The sequence below is a fragment of the Carettochelys insculpta genome, chromosome 1, assembly GCF_033958435.1.
Source record: "Carettochelys insculpta isolate YL-2023 chromosome 1, ASM3395843v1, whole genome shotgun sequence".
Taxonomy (NCBI): domain Eukaryota; kingdom Metazoa; phylum Chordata; order Testudines; family Carettochelyidae; genus Carettochelys; species Carettochelys insculpta.
In genome coordinates this window covers 280,516,543-280,536,399 of record NC_134137.1, presented here as the reverse complement: position 1 = coordinate 280,536,399, position 19,857 = coordinate 280,516,543, and the positions used below count along the sequence as shown (strand labels likewise).

General features: G+C 55.8%; 1 protein-coding gene and 1 long non-coding RNA gene across 5 annotated transcripts; one reads left to right on the top strand and one right to left on the bottom strand.

Annotated features, from left to right (window-relative positions):
* Nucleotides 1-1,584: 1,584 nt before the first annotated feature.
* On the bottom strand, nt 1,585-3,204 carry LOC142007292 (uncharacterized). Its single transcript, XR_012643913.1, has 3 exons — nt 3,038-3,204; nt 2,546-2,677; nt 1,585-1,787 (listed from the first exon to the last, which is right to left on the bottom strand). It is a non-coding gene; the product is annotated as an uncharacterized LOC142007292 (long non-coding RNA).
* On the top strand, nt 1,983-19,633 carry BAIAP2L2 (BAR/IMD domain containing adaptor protein 2 like 2). 4 transcript variants are annotated; one of them, XM_074983900.1, is made up of 14 exons: nt 1,983-2,123; nt 4,638-4,713; nt 4,958-5,044; nt 9,190-9,251; nt 9,848-9,919; nt 10,381-10,497; nt 10,939-11,085; nt 12,152-12,304; nt 12,678-12,819; nt 13,203-13,410; nt 14,183-14,254; nt 14,702-14,882; nt 17,143-17,183; nt 18,801-19,633. In XM_074983900.1, the coding sequence occupies exons 1-14, from the start codon at nt 2,085-2,087 to the stop codon at nt 18,874-18,876; spliced, it is 1,473 nt and encodes a 490-aa protein (XP_074840001.1). In that variant the 5' UTR covers nt 1,983-2,084; the 3' UTR covers nt 18,877-19,633. The 4 variants fall into 4 exon arrangements, with proteins under 4 accessions (XP_074840001.1, XP_074840005.1, XP_074840004.1 ...); XM_074983904.1 differs by lacking the exon at nt 1,983-2,123 and having other exon boundaries at nt 4,518-4,713; nt 9,224-9,251; nt 10,386-10,497; XM_074983903.1 differs by lacking the exon at nt 1,983-2,123 and having other exon boundaries at nt 4,518-4,713; nt 10,386-10,497.
* The last annotated feature ends 224 nt before the right edge of the window (nt 19,634-19,857 follow it).

Sequence of the window (19,857 nt, the reverse complement as noted above, 5' to 3'; positions counted from 1 at the left end):
GGAGTGTGACAAGGCTGGTTGCTGGGACCCCTTTGAGACTGTCACTTGATGGGAAGTACCACTGAGCCCATCTTCCTGCCCTCATGCGTCCCCTCAACTCTGTCATGCTCAGCTAGGACCTCTGGCCTGCAGCACTGGAACAGAGACGGGGTCACAGCCCTAGGCAAAGCTATACAGACCCTGAGATGAACTCTGGGAAGGCTCACCCAAAGGGACTTACCTCAGCACCCAAATGCACAGCCTCAAACATACCTAAACCCCAGGTAAATCCCTTTTGCTCTGTATAAAGTTTTGTACAAGGTAAGCTCATGTTCCCCCTCTTTCTCAGAGAGCTGCACAGACTCCCTTTGCCCCCCGGCCCCTGCCTCAGGTAACTATTGCTTACACCAGATTCATTAATAAACAAAAGAGATGTTATTAACTGAAAAAAGACAGGATTTGAGTGGTCATCAGAGATATCAGACAGAACCATGTAGGTTACTAAGCAAAGTAAACACACAAGCTCAGATTAATACAGTAGGAAACTGGCTACGTGTAATATCTCACCCTCAGAGTTGTTCTAATAAGCTTCTTCCCCAGCCTAGACAGCTGCTCAGCCTGGGCCCAGTCCTTCCCCCCAGTTCAGCCTTAGCCTGCCTGCACTTCTAAGCGTAAAGCAGAGCTGAGGTGGCGGTTTGGTCACAGCACCAGGGCTCAGAGCTCTCCCAGGACTGGAGGTAAACCCCTCCTTGAGGGGGCTAGCTCTGGGCCATCCGTGGGTTTGTGTAGTATAAGCCTCTGCGTAGGCTGCCACTATGTTTTGACTACCGTTGGTGCCCCAAATTTAGTGGTGGCCTATGCTGCGTATGCCTAGGGATGGGAGGTTAAGCAGCCATAGGCTGCACCAGCTCCCCACTCCCCACCAGCTCAGTGCTGGCTCCGGTGGACACCTCACGTTGCCGTTTCCCCGCAGGGTTTCAGTGGTAGTCCCCTCTCATTGCTCTGCACCCAGCCCCTGCTCACCAGGTGGGACACACATGGGCCAGCGCTTTTCCCATGATGCACTGCTTTTGGCTGGCTGGCAGCATGGCTGCCTTCTGCTCCTCTGGCCTGCACCTATACTGCCCACCACCACCTGTGCTGCTTGCCTGCAGCCCTGAGCCTGCAGGTGAGGCTCCCTTCCTGCCCTGCTCCAGGGTTGCCAACTCTCCCAGACCGGATGGACTGGACATCTGGTCTGGGAGTGGCGGCAACCCCTGCCCCACACAGCTTCTGCCCCTGTAGCCCCCACCACAGAGCAACTGCTGCTCCACACCCCCTCCCCTCCAACAGGGTGCTGGTGCTGGGCTGCGTAGGGCACCAGCAGCAGTAAGGGCAGCCCCGGACTAGCTAATGGCACTGGGAGCCTGTTTACACTGGTGCTTCCCAGTGCTATAACATGCGGTGCTGGGGGGGATGTTTTTATACCCCTGAGCAAGAAAGCTCCGTAACACAGGTTTGCACTTCATATGGCTGATTCCGCATGCAGCAGCGATGCGTGCGTACAAATGGGATATGCGCATGCAGCAGGCTGCAACCTTTTCAAGGATACGTCACAAGAGGCATCTCACTAAGCACGTAGGCCAGCGATGTGATTCAGAAATACATCTCCACAAAGCCCCTGGACCACCCTGTCACAGTGAGCTTGTACGGTCTGAGGCAGGAAGTGGTCATAAAGCGGCACCAATCGGCCTCTGTGTTACTAGTGGTGAGGCACACACAGGCTGGCTTGACCAGGGTAATGGGGGGGGCGAGCTGTATACCGAAACCTGCAATAAATAATTAAAAGAGGAAAGTCACATGACCCTCACAGTTGTCACAGGATTCCTCTGTCCTCGGTGCCTGGTTACATTCCAGGCTCAAGTTCTAACAGCCTCACTGGTGAATTATTAAACCAAACCCCCTTGTGGTGTTCTCAGCCCGTGTTTCTTCCTGGTGTGCTGCCGTGCTTGGCAGAGGCAGTCTCAACCCCGCTGGGTCCTGGGAACTGGAGAGTCTGAGGACCACTTGTCCTCTCCCCACTAACTTCTCCATCCCTGGGCATTCCTCACCTCCCTGCTGGTGAGATGGAACAGTCCTACCGAGCCACAATCTCCATCTACAAGGTGAGCCGTTGCCTCCAGAAGGGGAATGAAAGAGCTGTTCCCAACTGGTTGACTGGCCTATGGGGCTGAAGGGTCTTTCATAAAGGTTTTAAAAGCGCAAGGGCAATGCGGTCTGCGAGGGGGGGATTAAATTAAAATTAATTGATTTATTTTGCTTTGGAAAAAATCTGTGGGTCAGGGCCTGTATCGTTCCAGTTCTGTGACTCTGGCGTGGGAGCAGACTAATGGCCGAAAGGACGCGTGGTGTAGTTCAGCACAGAACCCAGCAGCGCTGGGGCTAATTCTGCAGTACCGAGGCAGAGCAGCCGTCCCAGTGAATCCCTGCCACGGGCGAGCTCGAGAGGCTCAGCTGGGGGCCTGTCCCAGGAAGGAGGGAGGGAGACGGGAGTGATCCAAGAGGGAAAAGCAGGAAAGACACTGACGTGGAGCAGCATTTTGGCCGAGCGCAGAAATCCTCCCTGGACGGTGCCCATCGACTGGACCGTGGCACATTCTCCAGAGCCGGGGTGGAAGCCTCATTGCTTGGGACCTGTAGCACTAGGCTGATCAAAGCCCTGGAGAATACAACAGGAGGAGCCGTTCTGCCTCGGTACTGGAGGGGCGAATCACCTGCCACTGACAGGAAAGGCTTCTTGCTAACAGCTGTGCTCTGCATGGGGCGGGGGCGCCCTGAAGCAAAGCTGTCCAGGGAAGGCGTATGCTAGAGCAGCGGTGGCCTACAGGAGTACAAAGATCACCACACTTGTGGTAGTCATCTTTCCCTCTTCGCCACTTCCTCCCCCCACATAAACACCCTGTCCCTCCCCCAGACCAGGCACCCCCTAGCCCGGGGTCAGCAACCTTTCTGAGGCAGAGTGCCTGCCTAGGCCTCCCCGCTCTTGCCCTGCATCCCCCACTACCGGCACAGGACATACCGCAGGGGGCTCCGGCCCTGGCCTGGCGCTCCAGCAGGGGCCCAAGGCAGAGGCTCCGACTCCGGCCCGGCACTCCAGAGAGGGCCCCGCCCTGGCTCGGTGCTCCAAGAGCCCTGTTCACCACAATGCCGTCTCCTAGTCACCACATGCGGCGAGGGGAGCCTGTGTTGGACGTCACGGGGAGAGAGAGGCCAGAAAGCTCCCCTGCGTGAGCTCTGACGTGGCTGGTGTGACTATCTATGCATATCTGAAGAGTCACCAAGGATCAGGGATTGCCAGTGTAGCTCTGCCTGCTCACTAGCCCAGTGTGAGGTTATTCAGCATAGGGGAAGCCTTGTGCCACTGGGGGAGACTGGATCTGAGGCTCCTTGGTGCGTGCTGCGCTGTGTATTAATGTGTGTGTACCTCAGACCAGACCCACTCAGGCAAACCACCAGGAACAGGCTTCGTTCTGTAAAACAGCGCAAAGCAGAACCACCGTTCAGCAGCCCCCCCTTGCCTGCCTGTAACCTGCATCTTGCATCCAGCTCAGTCTCTGCTGAGACCCTGCCGGGGGCAGAGAGCACATCTGGGCAGGAACTGGACGTTCTCCCAGCATGCTGCAGTTTTTAGCCCGCAACTTGTGGTTCCCAGGGCTGCTGCTGAAATGCACTGATCCTTGGGCTACACCAGTGTAAGTCCAGCCCTAGTCCTTTATCCCCTCATGCGTGCACGGTGTTACAGGTGTTTTTCTAGTTACAGATGTACAGCTGCCTGTGTGCATACAGCCTGGGGCCTGCTTATCGCTGGCAGCTGAATTTTTAGGGGAAGGAAAATATCCCTCTCAACAATAGAGAGTTCCAGCAACTGCAGACAAGCATTAGATCCCTATTGAACCAAAGGTGCCCAGAGACTAGTTTCTCTTAACTGCAAGTTGAGGGTAGCTTAGCGGCTGGGCAGCTCTTTGTCTGAGGGACCAGACCAATCTCATTGGGCTCTGATGTCCGGACCAAATTACAAAACACACCTTGTTGGTAAAGACTCTGCCAGGCCTGGAGCTCTTTCTAAAGGACTCCTGCAGAAGTCCACGTCCTGCTAGGCAGGAGGGAGGGAGCGTCCCTTCTGCTCCAGGCTCTTCTCCTCAGCTTTGTGCAGCTCCCACGTCCGAGTCTGCAGGTTGCTGCCCCAGCATGGTGTGCAATAAGGGGTACTGTGCACCCCTGCGCACCTTCAATTAATACAGCGAGGAGCCCTATGACGCTGGGTTAAGCCTATCCCATGCCTTGACTCCTACCAAGTGATGGGTCCCTGATGCTCAGGACGTGGTTGCCAGGAAGTGATGCCCACCCGCGGGTGAGAAGAAACCCACTAGATTCTAGGTGAGGATAGTAGCACTTGGGGGGACGCCTGGTCACCCTACCCACAGGTTTGCTCTCAGCTGGAAGAGACAATGCCAGAGCTGGGCCTCCCCATCGAGCAGTGGGAAGACGAGGCTGCAGCTCTGTCAGGCGAATCGCACAGAGGACAGGGGCCTGCTTTGTTCCAGGCCTTGAGGTGCAGAGCTGGCGCCCATTAACTGTTGTGTTCTTTCACCCCTCTCTCCGCCGCGGCTGGGTAACAGAGCATTCTGGAGCAGTTTAACCCTGCCCTGGAGAACCTCGTCTACCTGGGCAACAACTACTTACGCGCTTTCCATGGTGAGTGCTGCCTCTTCCCCAGTCTGTGCGTCGTGGGTTGGGGGGACAGCTGGGATTGTGCCTGGAGCATCCCCTTTGGTTGGCAAGTCTGTTCTGAGGTTCTGGGAAGGCAGCCCGGGTGATGAGGCCCGGAAGTGGCAAAGACGGGAAGAGTTGAAGAAGAAGGGCAGAGGAGGAGGAGGCTGGCGCAGGGTAATTTAGGGCAGCTTTGACCCAGCTGCCCTCTCTCTTGCTCTTTCTGCAGCGCTGTCGGAGGCAGCCGACGTCTATTTTAAGGCAATACAGAAGATTGGGGAGCGAGCCCTGCAGAGTTCCACCTCACAAATGCTGGGTAAGATGTCTCCTGCCGACCACCTCTTTGGGGTAGTTCAGTTTGAAACGTTCAGCATCCCAATGCTCCCCTCGCACAGAGCAGCGTCAGGAGCGAAGGCCTCTTTTGGGCAAGGAGCCAGTGGCGTCTGCTCGGCAATGCCCATTGTTAACCCGTAGACGTGCCAGGTCTGGTCTGGGCAGCAGTCCCAGCCTCTATCGGGGTGTCAGGTTTTGGGTTTCAGGCTGGAGCTCCCAGTCAAAAAGGGCCCCTGGTGGACTGGGGCATTAAAGTTCAATTGGCAGGGGTAGCCTGGCTCTGGGCAGCTCCCCGAAGTGGCAATGTGTCCCTCGGCTCCTTGTGGGCGGGACAGACAGGAAGTTCCGTGAGCTGTCCTTGCCACGTGCGCTGGCTCCACGGCTCCCATTGGCCAGGAGCTGTCGGCACTGGGAGCCGCGGGGGCGGTGCCTGCAGACGGAAGCAGCACACGTGCTACAGAACTGCCCAGTCGCGCCTCCACCCAGGAACTGGCCATTCACGTGGACACTTCCAGAGAGCTGGCGGAGATAAGCACAACTCACAGCTCACAGCTCTGCCTCAGCCCCGAGCCCCCACCCACCGCCATGCGCCCTCCCGGAGCCCACACCCCCTGCAGCATCAGGGCTGCGCGTGCCAGGCTGGTGCCCTCCTCAGCCCAGCACTGGCACTCCCTGCTCCCTGCTCCATGGGATGAGAGGGACCTACAGGGCAGAAGCTGAGAGGGGCAGGGGGTTGCCAACTCTCCCAGGATGGCGGGACTGGACACCATTAGATGCAATGGTGTTTGGTCCCTCTGGTGCGGGAGAGTTGGCAACTCACTTGCTGCCTCAGGTCAGTGGGAGAGCAGCAGCAGGCGGCCTGACTACTGGTCAGAGGGCTCAGCAGGGGCGGCTGGAAAGCTTGGAAGGGGGAAGTGCCATGTTTCCCTAGCTGCCGGCTGGGCGGCTGCCCCATCTCCTCCTGAGTCCTCTGGCCCACGAGAGCTGCTCGCCACCACCTGGTGAGCAGGGGCTGGTGCTGAGCCCACGGGGAGGGGTGGGACTGGGAGCTGCCAGAGCCCTGGTGCTGAGGGCATGCAGGGGGATGGGGGCCACTGGAGCCAAGCTGCCCCCAGCTGCTTACTGTCCCCTCCCTAGGCATACGCAGCATAAGACACCGCTAAATTTGGGGCACCACTGTGGGTGCCCTAAATCTAGGGGTGTCCCATGCAGCTGCATATGTCTAAGGACAGCCCTGCCTGCACCCCACTCCCTCCCAGCCTGCATCCAAACACCCTCCCAGAGCCTGCACCTGCACCCCCTCCCACATCCCTGCCCACCCTGGAGCCTGCACTCCCAGCCCGGAGCACATACCCCCACTCATTCCCCAAACTCCTGCCTCAGCCCATACCCCACTTCCACATTACGAACCCCTCAGCCCTGCTCCCCAGCCCAGAGCCCCCTCCCGCACCCCAAACCTTTTATCCCAGGTCCCACCCCACAGCCTTCCCCCGTCCCCCTGCCCCCACCAGGAGTCACCTCCTGCACCCAAACTCATCCGCTGTCCCAGCCCAGACCCTGTACCCCCTCCTGCCCCCCACCTCTCTGTCCTGGTCTGGTGAAAATGAGCAAGTGAGGGGTGGGGAGAGTGAGCAGCAGAGGGAAGCGGGGTGGAGTGAGCCGGATATGCAGCCTTGGAAAAGGGAGGGGGCAGGGTCAGAGCCATGAGGCAGGGAGGGGGCTAGGGTGTGTGGTTTTGTGTGGTTAGGAAGTTGGCAACCCTGGTCCCCACTGCTCCTAAGTCATGAAAGCCAGATGACCTACGCAGCTTTGCAGAGCACGACCCCCTCAGAGCAGTGGGCCCGACTCCCCCATGTGCCATCAGGGCCGGAAGCCCAGCCCTCCGGCTGTGTGTAGGAGAGCAGAGCATGAGGTCCTGGGGGATCTCACAGCCAGGGGCTTTGCTCCAGACTCCAGAATTCTGAGCCACGAGCCCGTGCGATGTGCCACATCCTTCCGGCAATGAGGGAAACGCTGAACATGTGAACCAAGCCGAGCAGGCGCTGCGCTGCCTTTGCACATCTGCAGCCAGCCTGAATGGAGAACTTGGAGAGACAGGGCAGCCCCCATTCACCTGTGAGGGTTAGTGCTGAACCCTAACGGTGGCAACTGCGCTGCCAAAAATCTTAATAATATGCTTCTCTCACTGGCCCTAGCTGCCTCCCATGCCTTCCTGAACCCGCCCCCCAGTCACTTTCTGCACAGAAACCCCTCACTGTAACTACCCCCCATGCAACTTAGGGTAGGTCTCCGCTACAGGGAAGATCGACTGCCGTGGATTTTGATTTAGCGCTCCTAGTAAGGACGTGCTTCGTCGAACTTACAGGACAACCGAGTCAGTGCCGGTACTCACGTCCCTCGTTAGAAGTAAGGGAAGTCGACCGGCGTGAGTGTTCCTGTTGACCGCCCTTAGTGGAGACAGTACAAAAGCCTCAACTGAGCTACAAAAGTCTCCAAAATTATGTGAGGGTTGTTTTCCTGGGCAACCTCGTGTACCTCACATTTTGCGCAGGTCAGGGAAAGCTGGGAACCAGGTGGCAGCATGGCTCCCAGCTCCCCTGGGCTCGCAGGAGCTGGGAAACTGACCAGCACACCAGTGCTGGTCAGTTTCCTGGCTCTCACAGTTGCGGGGAGCCAGGGAGCAGCAGCGAGGGCGGAGGGATGGTCTGTCCCCCGGCTTCCCTAGCGAGGGGAAGGCAGGAAGAAGCAGCTGTGTGCCCGGGTGGGCAGACAGGCAGGGCACAGGAGCTTGTCCCCAGCTTCTCCCAGCTGGGGGAGCTGGGAACTGGAGCGGGAAGCTGGTGGAAGAGCTGCACTCCTGCCAGTCCCCAGCCCCTGGGAACCCCAGGATTTTGACTCTCATTAACACAAGTTAAGCATGAGTTGAAATCGCGTATATCGGGGGTTTACTGTATTAATTACTTAAATATTTAAATTCATAATTAATATAGCTGGAATGTACCTTAATTCCACCTTCCCCTGTAGTATAGACCTGCCCTCATTCATTCAAAAATCTGCACAACAGCTCAAACTGAATACATAGGGGTAGTGTAAACCAGTAGTTTTCAACCAGTGGTACGTATACCTCTGGGGTACACAGAGCTTTTCCAGAGGGTACATTAACTCAGTGTTGCTCAATCTTTTTTATGAATTAAAAAATCAGACTTATTTGATATTCACCTAATATTTTTTATTTAGCCCCTTTGCACAGTCATAAGTACAATGGCAAGTTTATTGCCAAAAGGCAACTTCTTCCAACCAGCCAGTTTCAATTAAATTGTTTAAACAAAGTGTTGCAATGGTAGAAAAAAAAATGTGTGTTTTAAAATTGTGGGTACTGGAGTACTTACAATTTTTTTTAAAAAAGGGGCGCTTTATAAAAAAGGCTGAGAATCGCTTGTGCAAACTACATAGACCATATATCAACATAAGGCGGGTGTCACTACAGACTCTATTGCATTTCCGTTTGGAGTCTTAACCAACAGGATAGTTAACATAGATGAAGCTGTCCCCTAATGTTCAGCCTGTGCCACAGTGTCATGCAGAATCATAAGAACGGCCATACTGGGTCAGGCCAAAGGTCCATCTAGCCCAGTATCCCGTCTGCCGACAGTAGCCAATGCCAAGCGCCCCAGAGGAGGTGAACCAAAGGTCCTTTGGTTGTGGCTTGCTGTGAAGTACACACTTGCTTGACAAGCGGCCCATATCGCAGCCTCTAATTCCATTGTGCAAGAGACTGGAAATCTGGGAGCTAGTCCCATGGTTTCCCACAGAGTGCTAAGCCATTCGCCCTCAGGTGTGGTTTGTAATGTGCATAATAATCAGTGACGCTATGGAAAGGAATTCAGCGGCAGTTATATGTACCGTAGAATGCAGCAGATTGGCTGACACCCTCTCCTTACTCCTTGGGCCCAGCCCCAGCAGAGAGCTAGCCATATTAGTTGGACCTTTGCACTGAGATAACACTGGGCCCAGCCCTGTAACAGTGGTGATTAGTGCTAATGGCCCTTTCGGTCTAATTCTCTGGGTGAGAATGATACTCTCAAGGAGAAAGGTCAGACTATATTACTTTGATCTCTTTTCTTGAAGGTCAAATTTTGATGCAGATGTCTGATACCCACAGGCATATAAATGCTGACCTGGAGCTAGTGGTGAGTATCTCTACTGGGAGTGGACCTTAGCTGCCTGCTGGCCTAACAGTCCTGTGTTTATTGGTGCTGGGGTAGCCAGAGGCCAAGAGTTTGGCGTGAATTGTTCCCAGTTTTTGGGGAGCAGATCTGAGGGTGGTGGGTGTAATCTAGGCAGCATCTAGTTCAGAAGTGCCAATATTTCCATCTCCCACTCCAGTCATGTTGCTGGGGGTGGGAGCAGAGGCAGAGAGGACTGTGAAAAACAAGGATATTAACTTTTGCCTGGCTGTGTGGTTGTTACTGGTATTACAGCAGTGTCTAGAGGTCCCATCTGACATTGAGAGACAGCCTTCTCCCCAAAGGGCATTCAGTCTCATTAGGCAAGACAAAGAAGGATGGGGGGAGGCAGTAACGGCTCTATCTGAAGATGCCTGGCCAAGCATGTCCACCAGGAGACGTGGGGTGGGGTGGTTCTCCTAGCCACTCTCTTGCTCTCCTGTTTCACCCACCCCAAGCTGTCAGCAGGGCCCTGTAACACCAGCTCCTCTACAGGTGTGTGGCTAGAATAGCACAGTGGAACTGAGGTGCAGTTTCTAATGCCTCTCTGCCTCATCTAGGCTCAGACGTTCCATGGAGACCTGGTGCAGCACATGGAGAAAAACACCAAGCTGGATGTGCAGTTCATCAACGTGAGCCCCAGTCCGTCCCTGTTCTGCCTGAGCTCCTTGCAGGCTTCCACCTCTCCCTCTCTTAAGGAGAGTGCTGGAGCTCTCTCTCCACATGGCTGCTGCTCCTGCTCCTTCCCTCCCGCAAGTCCCTTAGAGCAGCTCAGACTTTCACCCCCTTGCCTGTTCATGTCATGTTTCCATCTCTGAGGCGTTTCCAAGGATATCCCAGGCTGTCTCTGGGGTAGGGGATGGGCAGCTTCTCTTGCCAGCTGGAGACTTTCCTTCTGCCTCTCTGATCGTGTCCTCATGGGCTGACGTGGCCAGCTGTCCTTCGCAGTCGCGAGGATTCAGTGTGCTCCTAAGTCCTATTTTCAACAGAGATTTAGGCCCATTGACTCTCAATGAGATTTAGGTTCCTAAGTCCCCTCTGTGACTTAGAAGGCTCTCCTCATTGTCTCTGGTCTCGTCTGTGCTCCTGGCAGAGCAGCTGTCAGCGGTATGAACTGGAGTACCGGCACAGAGCTGCCAACCTGGAGAAGTGCATGTCGGACCTGTGGAGGATGGAGAGGACTCGAGACAAGAACGCCTGGGAAATGAAGGTGGGACATGACAGGGCGCAAAGGATAGCTCTGAACCGCCAGGCAGCCGGGACTGAGGAGCGTGACCATCACAGGTTGATGCCGATGACACCTGTGGAGCCTTAGATGGTTCTAGGCCTCTCCCCTCCCTAGAACACAAAGGGGCACTCCCTGAGATGAAATGGCTGCAAGCTGCCCCACCGACAGGAGACCTACTTGTCATAGAGGGCGCTGTACAGCTCCCTCCTGAGACAAACTAAGCTAAGATGGGGGGCCCGATCCGGGCTGCTCCCAGAGACACCGTGTGCTGCCTCAGTACAGCAAAGGGGTTATAAAGCCTGATGACCCAGTCAGCTGAGGGGATCCCTGGGTGTATTCCGCCAAATAGTGTTCTGTGCAGACTCAGGGTGCTGGCTGGACATCAGTCCCTCATCCTCTCTCCCTCCCTGCCCCTCCGTCCAGGAGAACGTGAAGCATTTGCACTCGGAGATGCAGGCGTTTGTCTCCGAGAGCCAGAGGGCTGCCGAGCTGGAGGAGAAGCGCCGCTACCGCTTCCTGGCTGAAAAGCACCAGCTGCTCTCCAGCACCTTCCTGCAGGCCTACAGCCGGGTAAGGAAGGAAGGAGGCCTGGCTTTGGGGAGAGGAACACAGCCAGAGCGCCTTACCCCTGCTGCGAGGGCCGGGGGCTGGACTTGGTGACCTCCCGAGGTCCCTTCCAGTCCTACCGTTCGATGATTCCGTGTGGGGCTGTGTGGGGCGATCCTTCCGCTATGAGGATATTTAGATATCCAGCGATGTGTATGTGGAGAGGGGAGGCTGAGATTGGACCTCTTGTGTTCGGACACCCCGATGGAGACAGTGAGGGTCTGTGGATCTCTGTCATGGTTGTCTCCTGCCAAAGGTGGTAAGGGCCTCCATCAAGGCCTTCCTTCACTGGAAGCCGTGAGTGGCTAGTTGGGTCTCTGATGGGGCTCCCTGGGTCCTTGGCGACTGCAAGAGCAGAAATACATGCAGTAGGCAGCACGCACCACTGGAGGCCTTGAGGGATGACAAGGGGCCCTGGACAGCTGCGACTTGTTTTCGGGGCATCCAGAAATGCAAATCACCCTGCTATCCCTCTGCCTTAGACAAAGAGAGATTTGTTGGTGCTAAACTGGGTGGCAGCTCCCTGCCACGCCAGTCTGTCAGCCAGCCCAACTCCCCAGCCCTCTGCCAGCCCCGGCTTTGCTCCGCAGGTTAACCCTTTCCCCTCCGCGCTCTCCAGAACAGGCACGTCCGCTTCCCGAGGACAAAACACAGCACATTTCTGGCACGCACACGCAGCTCATTGCACCCCGTCCGGCCGCTCGGCGCACAGTGCTGCCGATGACGGGGGTGTCACCAGCTGTCAGCTGATACTTCACGCAACATTCTGCACAGATGCACACCGTGACAGCGATGTGTTAGGTGTAATGAGCGGGTCAGGCCTGGTGGGAGTTACAGAACATTCTGCCTTCTGCCAGCGGGCATTAAGGGGCTCTTAGAGCAGCCAGAGTGTCCCACCTGCGCTGCCTCTGTGGGCAAGGGACTTGGGCACTAGCTTGTTTTGGGTCCCTACTCTCTAATTCCCTCTTTACCCCTCAGAGCTGGTCTGCCCCCAGTCTCCCCTGATCTCTTCTCTCTACCTCTTCCCCAGGCCTGGAGCACCATCCAGAGCAAGGTGCCAAGATGGAAGGAGCAGTTGGAGGCCAGCCGCAATCCAAGCAGCAGCCACACCCCGAGCCTCTTCAGTGCCTCCCCCAGCCAGGGGTACCTCTCCGGCCGCCTGACCCCCAGCCACCTCGACAAGGTGAAAAAAATGCCCACAAACGAGTTCTCCAGTAACGGGCAGGGAGAGCTTGGCTAGCACCTCTCCAGACAGAGGGTCAGTGCAGCTCTTCCCAGGGGCTGGGGATTTGTTGGGGTGGGAGAAAATCCCAGGTAGCTCATTAATCTGTATCTCCAAATATCTCCTGCTTGTTGTCCCTTAGTGGCACTCGCTACCCGGGATGAGGTGTCAGGGATGGAGAGAGAGAGGAAGGGGGTGTGTATATGTGCATGAGACAGCGTTGGAGGTGGGGACGGATATGATCCTTTAGAGACCAGACTTCGTTTGAAGAATCGTCTTCCATGAGACTTCTTGCGTGTGGTGCCTCATGCTCACCTTCATTTCCTGCCAACAGCCCCAGAGGCCTCTGGGAGATTTTGGCTCAGCCCTGACTGGACATAGCTCAAGCCCCTTCCGCCAGGAGTCTGCAGAACTTCTTAGACCCTCTCCCCAGCCAGAGACAGCCAGGAGAGGCCTGCCGAGGACCTCATCTGCTGGTAAGACTTGGTAGATGGGGGCAGTGATGTGGGGCTGGTAGTACCTCATGTGAGCAGGCACAGGCCGAATTTGGGAGGGACAAAGCTGTCCAGAATGCATTTGTCCCAGGTGCACTAGGGCACCTGTTCTATGCCAGGATGAGAGGGAAGGGTATGTGGAGAATAGGAGTGAAGCCCATGCGTGAATGAACAGATCGCCACACGGGGAGATGATGGCCCCATTAGGGAACTGTGTGACTGAGGTAGGGATGCCCAGCGCTGAAGGGAGAACTGGGGCCTTCTCATCCGACCAGTGGCGCGTCCCTCCCAGCCAGACTCTGTGGGGAGGTCTAGAGTTGAAAGAAGTCCTCTGAATCCTCTTTCCCCTTGGCTGCTCCTGCCAGGCTCGCTCTCCCGCTCCAGCTCCTTCGGGGAGCCGGCTGGAAGAGAAGCAGGAGGAGGAGGCAGAGCGTTGAGAGTCCAGGCAATCGTGCCCCACTCTGCTGGCGCCAACCACACCCTGCTAGGGTTCAACATGGAGGATGTCGTCACGGTGCTGAGCCCGGAGGCGCAGAATGGCTGGCTGTATGGCAGGCTGGAGGGATCATCCGCGTAAGTGTGCTCAGCCTGTTGCCACGGTGCTGAGTCAGAAGGCAGGAGCATCCCGGCAAAGGCAGCAGGCCTGCACTGGTGAGCCAGGCTCCAAGGCTACCACCACCCCGGCTCAAGCCTTCTCGCTTAAAAAAGCAACACCAGTCGTGTTCTAGCCATAAGGGTTTCTCACGCAGGCAGCAGGCGCCGGTGGGGAGCTGTGCTTACCGGCACATGGAACTGTTACTGCTACTCAGCAGGGGACACGGGGCACTGGCAAGGCGGAACAGGGTGCGGACTGGAATCTGGGGGGCGTCCTGCTTGCCACGTAGCTTTGACCCAGGTGCTGCCTTTCCACCCGAGGCTCATTCCTCCCGGCTGCCTCTGCCTTTGGAGGAGGGGAGTCCCAGGGGATTTCTCGTGACCGTTCTTAGTCTCTGAGGTCGGCCTTGTCTGTAGCCAGTATGAAGCCATTCCCAACAGCCGGGGGAGGGCTCCCAGGAAAACCCAGGAGCTCCAGCATGGCAGTGGGGCTGGTTTAGCAGATGACGCTCTTTCCTCGAAGCTGTCCCTGAACGAAGGCCCTGACCTAGTGCTAGAGGGGTCCACCTGTTGCTCTGAGGGCTATTTTGTTGGCTCAGGTGCGGGCCAAAGGGCTTGGTGATTGGTGGCCTTTTAGCAATCTCATTGTGCAGTGAGCACGGTCACCCCAGAGACCTGGCCACATGCCATGGCATGCTAAGAAACCCGTCCTTCCAAAGGCTCATTGTCCTCCCTGTCTTTGGGCCCTTAGGAGCGGCTGGTTCCCGGAAGCTTTTGTAAAGCCCCTGGGGGGAGTGAGAGACCCGGAGGAACCACCTACCAGGTAATGGGAGCTGCTGGCGGGTGTGTTTATGTGCCTCCCACGCTAGCGCATGCCTGCGGGATGCAATGTCTGCGTGGAGCTGCCCATCCAGGCTGTGGCTCCTGGGCATGGTCAAGAATTCGTCTGAGGGCCATTGGCACACTTGGACATGGCTACGCCGGGTGACACTGTGACAAGCTTCTCTTGTTACGGCTCTCCCGACAGCGGTACAATATGTCCAGGGGCCTTTAAGTCTAGTTAGGTAAATCCTAGAGGTACATATTCCCTCTGGAAACCTCTTGGAAGGGATTCCCCGGGGGCCGTATTCCCTGTGGAGAGAACCTGGGAGGCCGAGGGGGCTGACCCCACGTGTTGCAGGGAGAGATCCCAGAGCAGCCTCCCCAAGATCTGGATTCTGCCCTTTTCTGATACCTTTTCTTCTTAACTCTCCTTCCGCCTCTTGCTCAGGGCCTTTCCACTGCGAAGCAGTCGCAGCACGGATGGCCACCTGGATCGCCCCAGCGTCCCAACAGCAGGAAATTACCGCCCCAGTGCTGCCTCGCCCCAGCTGCCAAACCCTTCTCCAGCCTCTCTTGGTGCCGGCAGCCGCCGGGGCAGCACGACGAGTGCTGCTCCTTCGGAGTCCAAGGTGAGTGTGTAGGACGATGTTCTAACCTGAGCAGCAGCACCCAGGGTGGGTCTGTGGGCTTGAGTGTGGCCCTCCACTAACGCTGCCCTTCCCTTTCGCTTTCTAGCCATGAGGGCAGTTCACAGGTTACCAAGGGAGGTTGTGGAATCTCCATCTGTGGAGGGCTCTAAGATCAGGTGGGACAGATGCCTGTCAGGGATGGTCTAGTTTAATAGGTCCTGCTGCAGCACAGGGAGCGGGACTTGGTGTCCTCTCAAGGTTCCTTCCAGTCCTACATATCTGTGATGCTATGACACAGACCTGCTCCAGCCAGGCTTGGTGGGGAGGAAGGGTCATCGCTGCATTACAAATGCCGTCCATTTCTCCCACGCTTTCGGGCCTTTAGGGCTGCTCCCATCCATCCACACATCCACCCTAGCCAAGCTCAGCTGCCCTGCAGATGCTCCAGGCCCTCTGTCTGAACCTCCCTGCCAGAGGAAGTCATCTTCAGCACAGCTGCTGTCCATCCATCCCTAGCCAACTCTGTGGCCTATCCCATGGGACAGCCTGGCTTGCTGTGCCCCTCTCATTTCTTTCATTTGTTACTCAGCAGGGGCCCTTCAGTTCACTCCTCTTCTCCATGACATCCCAGCCTGATTTCTGGTGGCTCCGGGGCAGCAGCTCTTTCTGCTAACAGTAGGACCATGAGTGCTGGCGTTGGGCTGGGGACTAGCTGACAGAGATGCCACCCTTTTTTCCCTGTAGAGGCTGGGGATAGCTCTTCTGGGTGCCCCTGCTAAAGACAGCTGAGGATGGCGAAGGTGACCAGTAGCCCAGGGAGCAGAGGGCCTGCACTCAGGTTGCAGCGAGGTGGAGGACAGGACACAGAGGCTCTCACTTGAGAACGTAGGTTCCGATTTGGACCCAGAATGGGGTAGGAAGGCAGGTGGAGGTTTGGGTGCCACAGGGGGTTGGGGATGAGATATGGAGTCTGTGTTCGCTAGGTTGTGAGTTCCAATCCCAGGCTGGTGGGACCTGGATGGCTCAAAGGACTGAGAAATGGAATATACAGCTTTTCAGCTGGGTCTGGGGTTTAGGTGAAGCCCAAGTCTGCCCAGCTCATGGTACTGAGATAGGGGCATGTAGCCTATCCCCTGTAGGTGACTAATTCCAGCCCTGGGCTGGGAACCCAGACAGCTCAAGGAATGGGAGCCTTTCTCCTCCAGCTTTGAGCCAGCCACAGCTCAGCAGTCAGTGAAAGCCTGTCCTAGCTGATGTCTGTGGAACAAGTTGCAGGCTTAGTCTATTACCTAGCATGCATTACAAGCCCCATCCTCACCTGTGCCATTCTTCACTCTCTTCTGAGGCTTGACAGAGAACAAGATGAAATGGGCTGTAGCGACTGAACTCTTCTCTTCTCCCTAGGGCTGGTCCCTCCAGGGCGGCCTGGAGTCACAGCTTGGGGCAGTGCATGTTGGGATACAGTGGTATCGCTATACTATATAAGGCTGTAGACAGCATGCAGGGCCAGGGGATGGTGTTCCAGGCCCTCCTGTGATCAGAGGCGGCATCTCTGGCCATGCTGGCTGGAGAATTCTAGTTCCAGTTTTGTTTGCTCTTTGCTGTGCTCTGCAGATCCTAAACTCCCATGATCAGAAATGCACCTCCCCTTAAAAAAGGGGCGGGGAACTGGGAGCCTGAGGGAGGAGGTATGAAATCCTCTCTTTCCCTGCCTGGAAAGGGCAATATTTGTTCTCTGCAATTCTGCGTTAGTGGGATTTTTCAAAAAAAATCTAAGCTATTTAAAAGCTCAAGTCCAGTTAATGGAGAATGGGAAATGGAGTCTGTCATCCCATTAGTGGGACTTGGGCTGTTTAATATTTTTATGTATTTTTGAAAACTCGTGTGTGTGTGTGTATGTACCTCTTTCTTTTAGGGAAGTAAATACCCATTAGAAAGTTCACTGATTAAATTATTAAAATCCTGCCCACCCTCAAGACTGACCAGCCCATCACGTTATGGTCGGGAAAGCAGGGGGTGGGCTGCTCCAGCTGGGCCTGCCATGATGTGTCAGGACCTGGGGGTGTGGCTCCAGTCAGGTCCAGCCCTCGTGTTAACCAGTTACTGGGTAAGCATGCCAGCACAGCTAATCCTTACCAGGTAACCAGGTAACCTTTCACATCCCTAGTTTCTTTCCCTCCTCCTCTCTTTGTGCCTCTCTCTCTAAACTACACACTGTGCTTGGCCTCAGCTTTCACCTCTTTGTCTTGGTTCCTTGCAGAAGTCAGCTGTGCAGGATCAGCCCCCTGAATTCTTCCCCCGGTAAGTGAAGCCTGCAGAGGTGAATGTGACACTGGTCTTCCAAAAAAGAAAGAAAGGGTGATCCTGATAATTACTGCCCAGTCGACCAAACTCCTATCACTAGTAAAATAATAGAACAATGAATGAGAGAAGGGAAAAACATTCAGCCTCTCACAAGTTCCCCAGGGCCCTCTCTGCCTTCTCCTGGAGGAACTGGAGCAAGAGCTCCCAGATTGAGGAGATGATGAGTCCCTCAGAGCTGCCCATTTAGAACGGTGCAAAGGGAGGGCATAACGAAGAGGAATGGGAAGAAATTCAGACAGGAAATCAAATGAGTGAGAGTTGCTGGATTGTCAGTATCCCCAGGGAGGTGGTGGAAGCCCCAACATGCGGGACACTGAGAAGTATTGTGGATGAGCATTGGCAAATATACCATAGTGAGCAAGCTGCGCCAGGCCCAGGGGACGACAGGGAGGCTCTGACAGACCTTTCCCATCTCCTCTCTGTTTGCTAAACTTCTCTGAGAACACAAAGTGGGAGGAGCTGTCTAGTGGCAGATGGGATGGTTGACTGGCAGGGTAGGAGGTGAGTCTCAGAAACGCTGGCCAGCAGCCAAGGCAGGTTGAAAAGAAGGGGGAGCTCTTGCTGCCCTCACCAAAGGGCAGGAGAGAGGAGGGTCCGTGCTGCAGACCTAAGCCCACCTCCCTGTTCTCCCTTACATGAACTTTTGCTGTTGCCCCCCCCACCCAAAACTCCCCCTCCTTCACTGGCTACTTGTTCATCTGATGAACTGTGTCAAAGCTGAGCAGCAGAAAGTAGCACTTTAAAGACTAACAAAATGATTTATTTGGTGATGAGCTGTCGTGGGACAGACCCACTTCTTCAGATCAATTTCATGTCCAGTGCAGACTGACATAGGGTATGGAAATGAAATTGATCTGAAGAAGTGGGTCTGTCCCACGAAAGCTCACCACCCAGTAAATCATTTTGCTAGGCTTTAAAGTGCTATATTTCTGCTGCTTTGATTTGTTGGAGTACAGACTAATGCGGCTACCTCTCTGTTCCTGTGTCACAGCTAGTGGGGATTAGCCCCCCTCCCATGGGAGGGTGGAAGGAAGCAGGCGTTCCTGGCCAGGGAGAGGGTGGGGAGTGGCTCTACCAGGACAGGGGCAAAAGAGGGTCCCACCCAGAGAGAGTGGGGAGAGCGGCCCTGGCAGATTGGGGGTCCTCTGTAGGCATAGGTGACTGGTGCCTGCAGGGGGAGGGACCACCCAGAGGGACAGGGAGGGGGCTTGAGGAGGCTCCCCATTTAGTAATTAAAATTTTGTCTGGAGCACACAGGGTCACACAGGGGCTACCGCGAGTCACCTGTGTCTGCAGGGAGGGATGTGTGTGGCCCAGTCAGGAGGAGGTGGGGCAAGGGGGCGTGGCCTAGTCAGGAGGAGGCAGGCCCATGCAAGGAGAGGGTGGTGAACCTTATTAGGAGAGAATCGGGGATGTAGAAACCACAGGGATAACTTGCCCCTGGTGGGCGCCGTCCGACCAAGAACGTTTGCTGCTGTCCCCAAAGCGTTCTCTGTACTGCACCGAGTGGTGCTGAAACAGCCTTTCCTGAGCCGCTTTCCTTTCTCTTTCCAGTGGCACCAACCCATTTGCCACGGTAAAGCTGCGCCCCACCGTCACCAACGACCGGTCGGCGCCCCTCATCCGATGAAAGAGGGCCAGAGAGAGCGGTGGATTCTGGTGGGGGGTCGGCAGAAGCAGAGCTGGTAGAAACGCACAGTCCTTTCCCATTCCTGGGCCAACGTGACCTCGGATTGGCACGAACCTAGTGCAGTTTCTCAGGGCGTGCCCCCGTGGTGGGGCATCTCTGTCTTACTCCCTGTGTCTGGCACACGCCAGTGGTAAATAGATTCTCTGGTGTTCTGTGGATTCTCTTTGGATCAACGTGTGTGATGCTGGCCACGCTGAGTGGAAGGCGTTTCCGGTGTACAGATGCTGGTGGCATGGGAAGGAGTCTGCCTAACTGAATCACGGAGAACTGGAGGAGGCTGCCGCTCTCTGAACTGTGTGCTTGTGCTGCAGGGGGTGATACGGGCAGGGAAAAAGGAGAACCCTAGCCAGCCCCTCCTCTCTTTTTCCTGAGGTGCTGAAGGGTATAGGGCCACTGACTGGATTCCTGACCAAACTTTGGGGTTAGGCCTCTGCACGATGGATCAGCAGAACGCCATAGTGAGACCTGCACAGCCGGGGGCTTCTCCTCTCGGCAACTCTCCCCACGGCCTTGGGCAACGGGCCACTGAGTTTCAAAGAGTTTCGTGGATAGTTCTCAATGCCCTGTCCTCCACTCTCTGCTTGGTAGTCCCAGAGCTGGATAAAGAGATGGAAGGGGAAGCCCAGCAGTGCAGCCTTGTGTCTGATTCTGCACATAATAACAATAATATATTTTTAAAATAAAATGGAAAACACGATCTCCCTGAGTGTCACAGTTCCTCTGACCATCCTTCTTGTCTGTCTTTTTGCGGGGGGGGGGAATGCGGGAGGCAGGTGCCACCAGGGAAACACAGACATAGGAAACCTTAGCTTTGGGTAGGACTATACAGCAAGCGGGAGCCTGCGGCAGCATCTTGGAGCCCACATTTATAGACTTAGGCCAACGGGGCTCACGGTGTGACACTAGAAGTAGCCATGTAGA